Here is a 12767-nt window from a genome sequence, read left to right on the forward strand (position 1 = left end):
ACTCAGACAAATACAGTAGTAAGTTCTCATAAATGAAACTAAATAGGAAATATACGTAGTAGGTAATCATACCCTCGTACCCACAGTTTATATTTATATACAGGTAGAATAGTTAGTGGGCTGTTGTGTAGATAGATGTGTGTGTCTGTGTGTGTGTATACTCTTTTACTTGTTTCAGTCATTTGACTGCGGCCATGCTGGAGCACCGCCTTTAGTCGAGCAAATCGACCCCGGGACTTATTCTTTGTAAGCCCAGTACTTATTCTATCGGTCTCTTTTTGCCGAACCGCTAAGTGACAGGGACGTAAACACACCAGCATTGGTTGTCAAGCAATGCTAGGAGAACAAACACAGACACACAAATACACACACACACACATATATATATACATATATATATATACATATATACGACAGGCTTCTTTCAGTTTCCATCTACCAAATCCACTCACAAGGCATTGGTTGGCCCGGGGCTATAGCAGAAGACACTTGCCCAAGATGCCACGCAGTGGGACTGAACCCGGAACCATGTGGTTGGTTAGCAAGCTACTTACCACACAGCCACTCCTGCGCCTGTGTATATATATGCACATGTATGTAGGCAAATGGATATGAAAGTAAACAGACAGGCATGCAGATGGGATAGGTACTCGTGTCTGTGGAATACTCAGCCACTTGCATGTTAATTTCACGAGCAGGCTGTTCTGTTGATTGGATCAACTGGAACCCTCGTCGTCGTAACTGACAGAGTGCCACGATTTTTTTTAATTAACTCAACAAATTGAGAATCTCAAGTGTGTTTGTAGGGACTTTGACAAGAAAAAAAAATTAATGACTGAATACAACAAACATTGTAAGACTTACCACTTCACAAAATACACCAGACCATTGTTGAGCAAAAACGTAATGATCAAATTCAGTCCTGTCAATTAAGTAAAAGAAATAATTACAACGCATTGATTATCATATTAACAAAGATTCAGTTAAGCAAGTGGCTCTCTACCAAGGCCCATATGACCCTTAACCCTTTCATTACCAACCCGGCTGAAACTGGCTCTGGCTCTTTAGTACAAATGTCTGGTTTTCAAAAGTTCTGAATTAAAACCTTCCACCAAACCTTAGTCACAATTTATGTCCCTAACTCTAGCTTAACCCTTTCATTACCATATTTCTGTTGAGATACTCTGTGTTTCTTTCAATTAATTTTAAATATAACAAAGAATTATTAAAATAATGTAGTCATCATTAAGCTAATGTTAGGAACAAATTGTGACTAAGATTTGGTGGAAGATTTTAATTCAGATCTTTTGAAAACAAGACATTTGTATTACAGTGCCAGAGGAGGTTTCAGGCGGGTTGGTAACGAAAGGGTTAATGATAACGATGTTATTTTACTTAATTCTTTCTTATATTTAAAGTAATTGGAAGAATCACTGAGCATCTCAAAATAAATTCAGTAACGAAAGGGTTAAGGGGTACATTTAAGATTCCGTTGTTAAAATTTTATTGTGCAATAAGATTGGTTATAATTCTACAATATACAAAATATTTTAACAATATTTTTTAATACAATTCCAAATAATATTTAATTATAAAAAAATGATAAATTCCTCTATTTACATAATATTGAGGTCACTTTCATTCTTTTGTTGTCTTACCATTTTTATCAATATATATATACTCTTTTACTTGTTTCAGTCATTTGACTGCAGCCAGTGCTTTTTATGTGTCACCGGCACAGAAGCCAGTCAAGGCGGTGCTGGCATCGGCCACGTTCGGATGGTGCTTTTTACATGCCACCGGCACAGGTATCACAACTACAATTTCCATTTGATTATATATATATATATATATATATACAACAGGCTTCTTTCTGTTTCCGCCTACCAAATCCACTAACAAGGAATTGGTAGGTTCGAGGCTATAGTAGAAGACACTTGCCCAAGGTGTCGTGCAGTGGGACTGAACCTGGAACCATATGGTTGGTAAGCAAGCTTCTTACCACACAGCCACTCCTGCGCCTGTGTATATATATGCACATGTATGTATAAAGATTTAGTGCCATATACAAAAAAGGTTTGAAGTACTTACCCATGAATGGTATTAAAAGAAGCAAGAAGCAGGAAAACAACCAGGTACGACTTCATTTTGTCTGTGGAGAGAACAAAGAAAGAAACTACAGTTAATAAATTTTTATTATTCATGGTGAATATTGGCTTCAAACTTTGGTAGGGCGCTAGTAATTCGGGGTGGGGGAGAGATTAAGTCAATTTACACTGACTCCAGTGCTAAACTGTTACTTAATTTATCAACCGTGAAAGGATGAAAAGCAAAGCCGATCTCAACAGAATTTGAACTCAGAATATAAAAGATGAGCAAAAGCCTTTGCCCGGCATGCCAAAGATTCTTGCAGTTGACTACCTTAACCCTTTCGTTACCAACCCAGCTGAAACCATCTCTGGCTCTGAGTACAAATGTCTTGTTTTCGTAAGTTTTGAATTAAAATCTTCCACCAAACCTTAGTCACAATTTATGTTCCTAACACCAGCTTAATGATAACTAAGTTATTTTACTAAATTCTTTGTAATATTTAAAGTAATTAAAAGAAACACAGAGCATCTCAAATGCTTGAAACCACCTCTGTCTCTGTAGTACAAATGTCTGGTTTTCAAAATTTCTGAATTAAAATCTTCCACCAAACCTTAGTCACAATTTATGTTCCTAAAACTAGCTGAATGATAACTAAGTTATTTTACTAAATTCTTTGTTATATTTAAAGTAATTGAAAGAAACACAGAGCATCTCAAAAGAAATATGGGAACAAAAGGGTTAAAAGTCTTTATATGACACAAGCACCAGGAGCATGCTAGACTGCACCTTCACCAGAATGTATGTCAGTCATTGTTCAGTTTTCAAGATTTCTTGCCAATAGAGAAAGAACCGGTTTCTAACTTAGATCCAAGGCACCGTCATTTGAATTTCAACATCAACAACAGGGTATTTTTGTATGTAAATGTGCAGATTTGTATGTTTTACTTTATGTATGTATTTCCAGTACATGAACAAATGGTTTTTTTTATACATTTTTTTTCTACTGCTGGTGACAAAAGGCCTCTCGCACAGAGTGAAAGGCAGACTGTATGATGCGTGTGTACGAACAGCCATGCTACATGGCAGTGAAACATGGGCCGTGACTGCTGAGGATATGCGTAAGCTCGCAAGAAATGAAGCCAGTATGCTCCGATGGATGTGTAATGTCAGTACTCATACTCGGCAGAGTGTAAGTACCTTGAGAGAAAAGTTGTATCTTGAGAGAAAAGCTGGACCTAAGAAGCATCAGTTGTGGTGTGCAAGAGAGACGTTTGCGCTGGTATGGTCATGTGGCGAGAATGGATGAAGATAGTTGTGTGAAAAAGTACCACACCCTAGCGGTTGAGGGAACCTGTGGAAGAGGCAGACCCAGGAAAACCTGGGACGAGGTGGTGAAGCACGACCTTCGAACTTTAGGTCTCACTGAGGAAATGACTAGAGACCGAGTCCTCTGGAAGTGTGCTGTGCGCGAGAAGACCCGGCAGGACAAGTGAGTCCATAACCCGTGGCCTTCTACATGGGATGGAGCCAGCCTACGTATGCATACCTTCCCTTCTTGGGACACAAAACTCTACTTGTGAAGACCCGTTGAGGCAAGTGAGGATCAGAATGGAAATCGATCAATGGAAATTACAGATGTGTTACCAGTGCCGGTGGCATGTAAGAGAACCTTCCGTTTCGCGACCGTTGCCAGCACCGCCCCGTTTTGTGTCCGTTGCCAGCCTCGCCTGGCCCTCGTGCCGGTGGCACATAAAAAGCACCATCCGTTCGTGGCCGTTTGCCAGCTCTGTCTGGCACCTGTGCGGGTGGCACGTAAAAAGCACCCACTACACTCACGGAGTGGTTGGCGTTAGGAAGGGCATCCAGCCGTAGAAACACTGACAGATTTGACTGGGCCTGATGAAGCCTTCTGGCTTCACAGACCCCAGTAGAGCCGTCCAACCCATGCTAGCATGGAAAACGGACGCTAAACAATGATGATGATGATGATGATGATATAGTAGGAAGGCGAACACATTACACACCCCTTCAAGTAGGTGACCCAGCTCAATCTGTAGAAAAAGTGTAGGTAGAAACTCCATAAGATGTACCCAGTGTAAGCTATGAAACGCATAAGAGGTGCAGTAATACCAAAGGAAGATTAACCAGGAAGATAGCTTTCGAGTGCGGCAGATGCACAGGGACAATAAACACCACAGATGCTCAGTAAAACAGATTCCATCACATGACAGGCAGAGAAACTGGATGTAGTTGATAGCTTCCGCTACCTAGGTGACCAAGTCTGTAGTGGGGGTGGATGCTCAGAGAGTGTTACCACTAGAATAAGAATTGCCATATTGAAGACTCTTTTACTCTTTTACTTGTTTCAATCATTTGACTGCGGCCATGCTGGAGCACTGCCTTTAGTCGAGCAAATCTTTGTAAGCCCAGGACTTATTCTATCGGTCCCTTTGCCGAACCGCTAAGTGAGAGGGACGTAAACACACCAGCATCGGTTGTCAAGCAATGCTAGGAGGACAAACACAGACACACAAACACACACACACATACATATATATATATACATATATACAACAGGCTTCACTCACAAGGCATTGGTAGGCCCAGGACTATAGCAGAAGACATTTTCCCAAGATGCCACGCAGTGGGACTGAACCCGGAACCATGTGGTTGGTTAGCAAGCTACTTACCATACAGCCACTCCTGTGCCTGTCATTTTGTTTTATATTTTAATACAAACACACACACACACACACATAAAATACACTTAATTGAAATAAAGTTTCCACAAAATTAAACAGACGCAGGAGTGGCTGAGTGGTAAGCAGCTTGCTTACCAACCGCATAGTTCTGGGTTCAGTCCCACTGCCTGGCACCTAGAGCAAGTGTCTTCTACTATATCCTCAGGCCAACCAAAGCCATGTGAGTGGATTTGGTAGATGGAAACTGAAAGAAGCCCCTCACATGTATATGTGTGTGTTGTATTGTGTGTGTGTGTGTGTGTGTGTGTATTCATGTGCCTGTGTTTGTCCCCCACCATTACTTGACAACTGACGTTGGTGTGTTTACGTCCCAGTAACTTAGTGGTTCGCCAAAAGAGACCGATAGAATAAGTACTACGCTTACAAAGATTAAGTCCTAGGTTAATTTGTTCGACTAAAGGTGGTGCTCCAGCATAGCCGCAGTTAAAATGACTGAAACAAGTAAAAGAATGAAAGAATATCTAATATAATAAACGGGAATGTCAGTGTGTCACACTTTTTCAGGTTTAAGGGATTAAGTCAATTACATCGACCCCAGTACATAACAGGTACTAATTTAATCAACCCAGAAAGGATGAACAGCAAAGTCGACCTCGGCGGAATTTGAACTCAGAACATAACGGCAGACGAAATACCTATTTCTTTACTACCCACAAGGGGCTAAACACGGAGGGGACAAACAAGGACAGACAAACGAATTAAGTCGATTACAGCGACCCCAGTGCGTAACTGGTACTTATTTAATCGACCCAGAAAGGATGAAAAGCAAAGTCAACCTCGGCGGTATTTGAACTCAGAACGTAGTGCAAGACGAAATACCTATCTCTTTACTACCCACAAGGGGCTAAACACAGAGAGGACAAACAAGGACAGACAAACGAATTAAGTCGATTACAGCGACCCCAGTGCGTAACTGGTACTTATTTAATCGACCCAGAAAGGATGAAAGGCAAAGTCAACCTCGGCGGAATTTGAACTCTGAACGTAACGGCAGACGAAATACCTATTTCTTTACTACCCACAAGGGGCTAAACACAGAGGGGACAAACAAGGACAGACAAACGGATTAAGTCGATTACAGCGACCCCAGTGCGTAACTGGTACTTATATAATAAACCCCGAAAGGATGAAAGGCAAAGTCGACCTCGGCGGAATTTGAACTCTGAACGTAACGGCAGACGAAATACCTATTTCTTTACTACCCACAAGGGGCTAAACACAGAGAGGACAAACGGATTAAGTCGATTACAGCGACCCCAGTGCGTAACTGGTACTTATTTAATAAACCCCGAAAGGATGAAAGGCAAAGTCGACCTCGGCGAAATTTGAACCCAGAACGTAACGACAGACGAAATACGGCTAAGCATTTCGCCCAGCGTGCCAACCATCCTGCCAGCTCGCCGCCTTAATGTTTAGCTTTATAATGAAACAGCAAAAGCACCACAGCATGTGGAAGCCCTGACCACGAAACTCGACATGCTAAAAATAACAGCTAAATGTCTGGAGAATTTGTGTGTGTGTGTTTGTTTGTGTGTGTGTGTTTGTTTGTGTGTGTGTGTTTGTTTGTGTGTGTGTGCTCGCGCGCGCTACAATTTCTACAGCTTAATCAAGTGAACAAAGAAAAAAGCAGACAGAAATATATTTTACATACCTGTCATATACGTCGGTTTTGTTTTTTCACTTTAAAGGTAAGCGATTCTGATAGAAGCGATTACTTTGCTGTCAATTCATTGGATTAATCCTAACAAAATACTACAAGTTCAGTCACTGAATTAGCACCTTTGTGTTCTTCATACCAGATAAGGTGGCTTTTAAGCGTGCGCGCGTGCGTGTGTGTATTTATATATTTATGTATTAACTTTGTTGGGTACTTCACTAGCGGTAGATTGGATATATGTTATTCCATGGAGGGTTGCATTTACAACCCCTATCTCAATTTGTATATTTTGATTTTGATTTTTCTAGTTTCAGCTTATGAGCTGTGGCCATGCTGGGGCACCGCCATTATATATATATATATATATTGGTAAAAACTTTAAGATAACGGTAAGTTACATATATATATATTTTAAAAATAGGATAAAATCTTCATAAGAATTTATCAAGTAGTTAGCGTGAAAACCTCATAAGAGAAAAAAAACATCAATTTTTTTTTCTTTTAAATGTATTCATTTTTATTTATAGAGGGCATTATTACACATAAATGCCTCACGCTAGGAGGGACTTTCAAAGTTAAAACTATTAAAATAAACATATCGTACCGAAAGCAAATCTCGAAGCAAGTCATTTAAAAAAAGAATTTAGCTGCGGATCACCAGTGATTTCGTATGTTTATTTTAGTAGTTTTGACTTTGAAAGGCTCTCCTAGCGTGAGGCATTTATGTGTAATAATGCCCTCTATAAATAAAAATGAATAAATATATATATATATATACTTTATTTTAAGCAGCAGAAAATTCAACAAAATCTGTTACTCTGAGTTTCTCGTTGCCGTTCATCAGACAGTTTTTGCTAGAATGGAACTTATATATTAATTCAATCTATACTCTTACAAACGCTACACTTTTAAAAAGAAATGTACTTGTTTGATTGGCCCTTTAGAAAAAACGGTCAATCTTCGAGCGATAAACAAAAAGGTCAAAAATATATGTATATATATATAAAAAAACTTATAAAAATTATAAAAATTATAAAATCCGAGGAAAAAACCGAGGAAAAAACCTATTGCCGTTAATGAAGACAGTACAAATTAATGCATAGAAATTAAACCTGTTATAAATACTGCAATACATATTTATATTAAAATCCACATATATATATCAACATACACAAAAGGATGGCGTAAACGCCATACATACATATACAGACGTATGAATATGAATCTAAATTATACACATAAAAGCATGTGTACATATATTGACGCAAACCGTCTCGCACGCAAGCTAAAATTCATCTATGTAGCAATTCTCATATACTGAGCAAGGAGGGGGACGAAAGAAAGGAAAGAGAGAAAAAGGAACGAAAGAGAGGGGTGGGGTGGGGGGAAAAACTTGTAGCGATGTTATTGGCATCTATAGAGGCCAGTATACATACACAAGTTTGAATTGATACATATACATACCGTCGTGTGTATGCGTGTATATATATATATATATATATATATATATATATATATATATACTTTATTTTAAGCAGCAGAAAATTCAACAAAATCTGTTACTCTGAGGTTCTCGTTGCCGTTCAATCAGACAGTTTTAGCTATGAACGGCAACGAGAAACTCAGAGTAACAGATTTTGTTGAATTTTCTGCTGCTTAAATAAAGCATATTACTCTACCACTGGTATTTGAGTACTCTTTTTTCCACCTTGTTTCACATTTATGTGTTTACTCCGGTATATATATATAAAGTTAATCCAAAGAAGAAAACAAAAAAGACAACAACGCAAGGAGGTGGAACAATTAAAGTATTATTAGGCGCTCAGGAAAAAAGGGAAGAAGGAGGGTATAACGTTTCGAGCGGAGCTCTTCGTCGGAAACATAAGAGAAAGAAAGATCCCGAGGTGGGAGGACAGAGGGAAAAAAAATGCAAGTGGTCTTCACGGGGTAAACATACTGAAAGGCGGAAGTGGTAGACAAGAGGGGACAGGTTTTCAAAGACAGGAGAGCGGAAAAAGAAGGAAGGTAAAACACAGTGAACGAGATGAAGAGGGTGTGTGTGTGAGTTTGTGCGTGTGTGTGTATGGATGTATATGTTGGGCGACGGCTAGTGGCAAGCAGCAGTAGTAACAGTGTGCGAGATGACAGGGGTGTGTGTTTATTAGTGCGTGCGTGTGTGTGTATGTGTGTGTATGTTGGGCGAAGGCTAGTGGCCGTAGCGAGTCACAGGTCAGAAGCAAAAGGAGGAAGAAGGGGAATGTGTGCGTGCGTGTGTACGTCCCGTGTGTGTATTTTGTTGTAGTATGTGTGTGCATGTGTGCGTTTTGTTGTGTGTATGGCGAGTAACTGTGCTTAACTGAGTGTATGTGTGGGTGGGTGTGTGTGCTTATATGTGCATAAATGTATAATTGTGAGCATGTATGTATGTGTGTGTCTGTGCTTATATGTGTGTACGTATGTGTAAGTGTGCGTGCGCGTGGAGGTATATGTTGCGTGTGTGTATGTGCCGGTGTGCATGTGAATTCGTGTGTAAGTGTGTGTGCGTGTATTGTATATATATATGTAAATGTGTGTGTGTGAGTGCATGGGAGTGAATGTATGTATGTATGTGCATGTGTGTACAAAAAGTAGGGGTATTATATGTGTGTTTATATGTTTATGTGTGTGTATATATATATGCATGCAAGGAAACAATTCGCAACTGAAGGAATGATGGAAAAATACTCCCGCGGTGACAGGCGTAAGAGAAACCCAACAACGCGCCGGCCCCAGACACGAACCCGAGATATAGCCAGAACCCACAGGCGTGCGTGCGTGCATGCATGTATGTATGCGTGCGCGCGCACATGCATATGTGTGCGCGTGCATGCGAGTGTGTGTGTAAGTATGTGTGTGTGTTTGTATGTGTGAGTGTGTATGTATGTATGTCTGTGTGTATGTGTGTCCATATGACTATGTAAGTATGTGTGTGTATATGTGTATGGGTGTATGTATGTATGTATGTGTGTGTGTATGAGTGTGTGTGTATGTATGTGTGTATGTGTGGAAGTGTGTGTGTGTGCATGTGTGTGCGCGTGCATGCGGGTGTGTGTGTAAGTATTGTGTGTATGTATGTGTGAGTGTGTATGTGTGTATGTCTGTGTGTATGTGTGTCCGTATGAGTGTATGTAAGTATGTGTGTGTGTATATGTGTATGTGTATGGGTGTATGTATGTATGTATGTGTGTGTGTGTATGTATGTATGTGTGTATGTGTGGAAGTGTGTGTGGGTGTATGTATGTATGTATGTGTGTGTGTATGTATGTATGTGTGCATGCGTGTGTGTGTGTATGTATGTGTGTGCGTGTATATGTGTGTATGCATGCATGCATGTGCGTATGTATGTGTGTGTGTGCATGTGTGTAAGTATATGTGTATGTGCGTATATGTGTGTGTATGTGTGTGTGTATGTATGTGTGTAGGCGTGTGTGTATAGGTGTATGTGTGTATGTATGTATGTTTGTGTGTGTGTGTATGTATGTATGTATGAGTGAAGGTATGAATGTATGTAAGTGTGTGTGAGTGTGAGTGTATGGGTGTATGTCTGCCTTATGTATGTGTGTGTGTGTATGTGTGTATGTATGTGTGTAAGTGTGTGTGCGTGTATGTATGTAGGTATGTAGGTGTGCGTACGTGCATGCATGCAGTGTGTGTGTATGTATGTATACCCACACACAACACGCAGCACGCTATATATATATATATATATATATATATATATATATATATATATATATATATATATATCTATATATATAATATATATATATTATATATCTATATATAATATATATATATATATATAAAGTTAATCCAAACAAGAAAACACAAAAAAACACAGCAGCGCGAGACGTGGAACAATATAGTATTATTGGACGCTCGGGAAAGAAGGGAAGAAGGAGGGTTTAACGTTTCGAGCGGAGCTCTTCGTCGGGAACAAAGGAGAAGGAAAGATCCCGAGAAGGGAAGACAGAGGGAAAAAAATTGCTGGCGGTGCTCACGAGGTCACATGTTACATACATACATACATACATACACACACACACAATTCTATAAAAACACTACGCTCAATTGTTATATTAGGAGATTAAGGTGTGGTAATTTCGTTAAAGCAGGTATGTAACGTGTAAAAATACGGGGACGAAACAAATAAAGATAGAAAGTGTACTTTACCTACATATTTTAATGAAATTTCCACACTTCAATATACAATACATTTCAGATTAGTGGTGGGGTTAAAAATTATGATTTTATTTCTTTTGCCTATTCGTAATCTCCGACATGCAAAACTTAGGAATCTGGATAAACTTTTTTCAAAAGAATGCATTTTTGAAGGTGAGGTGCGAATCTGCAGTAGCCCCGATTATTCTATAAACACTTCTTTTGTATGTGCAAAGAGGAAGATGATTAACATTAAAAAAATTCTTTCTTACTTGTATCATAAATATCCACAAAGCGTCGAAAGAATTTACGGCGGCGCCCACCAAAATCAGTTGAAGATCAACAAAGTAACGAACACAAAAGACTGCCCCTAACTTAAACGATCGGTTGTTTTACTCTGAAGTAAGAACGTAGGATTTTGAAATTTGTCCTTGTTCACTAACGCTACACTAATGTTAAGACTAGCTATACCCAGAAATAAAAAGCAATTACTGCTTCTAATTAAAAATGGTAGTAAATTCAGTCACACGCTTATGACTAGTTTTCGGCCCTGTGCAGTGGTTTCCCAACCATTATTTTCCTATGGATGGGTCCCTTAAATCATATACACAGATGGACCCTCATAGTTATTTAAATTCATATACTTTTATAATTAAGTATCATTAGTATTTGTACAAAATAATCGTTGAAATACTTCATATTTTGTAGTAGAAGTGTAACGAATTTATCGACCATAAGTATCAACAAAATGTTATACGGAACCCCAAGAGTCGTATGAACAGTTGAGAACCATTGGTCAAGCGTGTCCAAATTTTCCCGGACTTTTCGACCCATGACCACAACGTCTGGAACCCGCTGAACTGTCTGAATTATTTTATCGTTGGGTAGACGCTCTGATTTCAAATTTCGCCAAGATCAACTTTTCTTTCATCCTTTCGTGGGGTAAGAAATAAAGGGCCAGTCAATATTGAAGTACCAGTTATTCTTTGTCCCTTCTTTTGAGTTGTACCTGAAATGGAAATACCCAGCAAGCCCTTTCACACAGCGACATTCTGATTCGATTTAAGAATTACACAAACACTGCAACACATATCTATAAAGCACTGATAAATGTAATTTACGAAGGAACACCTCAGAACGCCTTGACAAGGCCGACGTACAATTCATAGCGGGGCGAAGGTAAAGAATACGCACACCACCCCGTTTTCGACGTAACCCTAACCCTAAACGCCGAAAACGGGTGGTGTGCGTATTCTTTACCCTCGCCCACAACAGGATCATGTATGATATATATATATCATGGTGCTGGTGATGATATATATATGTGTGTGTGTGTGTGTGTGTGACTGTGTGTGTGTATGTATTACGGAGATGTACTTGCATAGCAAGTGATTTGATCTGAGATCGTTGTGCTGGAACGAAAACAATTGCAGCGTGGAAGGTGTTTTTAAGCCATTTAAGAAACACAAAAGCAGTTCGATTCACTTCAACATTTAAGTTTAATTTGTCAAAATATTTTCGTCGCTTTAAGACCGCGACCTGTTCACTGACAAAACCTTGTGCTGCATCTGAGAAAGTAACAATTAGTTCGTTATATATATGTACGTATGTATGTGTGTATGTATGTATGCACGCATGTATGTATGCATGCATGTATATATGTATGTACGTACGTACGCCTGTGTGTATGTATGTGTGTATATATATATACATATATACACACACACATATATACACACATACATAACTTAAATGTTTGAAGTGAATCGAACGGCTTTTGTGTGTTTCTTAAATGCTTACAAACACCTTCCACGCTGCAATTGTGTGTATGTATATATATATATATATATATATATATATATATATATATATATATATATATTATATACACAATAATATGTACATTACTCGATAGTCAAGATAAAACTCTGAGTTTCAGATGCCGAAGTGGGAATCCACAACACCATCTCTTCGCCAGATAACCGAAGAGATGGTGTTGTGGATTTCCACTTCGGCATCTGAAACTCAGAGTTTCTATTTGACTATTGAGTAAATGT

The 12767-nt window shown here is 39.1% G+C and overlaps 1 protein-coding gene across 2 annotated transcripts in view; it reads right to left on the reverse strand.

The window, feature by feature from the left end:
* LOC115217532 (ribonuclease DdI) overlaps nt 1–12767 on the reverse strand; it is a 39421-nt gene that overhangs the window by 19970 nt on the left and 6684 nt on the right. For both annotated transcript variants that reach the window (XM_036507174.1, XM_029787257.2), the window contains exons 2-3: nt 2092–2152; nt 865–922 (exon numbers count right to left, since the gene is read on the reverse strand). In XM_036507174.1, the coding sequence (XP_036363067.1) occupies nt 865–922; nt 2092–2147 (114 nt within the window). In that variant the 5' untranslated portion in view covers nt 2148–2152. The remainder of the gene's footprint in view (nt 1–864; nt 923–2091; nt 2153–12767) is intronic.

This window comes from Octopus sinensis, linkage group LG11 (assembly GCF_006345805.1).
Source record: "Octopus sinensis linkage group LG11, ASM634580v1, whole genome shotgun sequence".
NCBI classification, from domain to species: domain Eukaryota; kingdom Metazoa; phylum Mollusca; class Cephalopoda; order Octopoda; family Octopodidae; genus Octopus; species Octopus sinensis.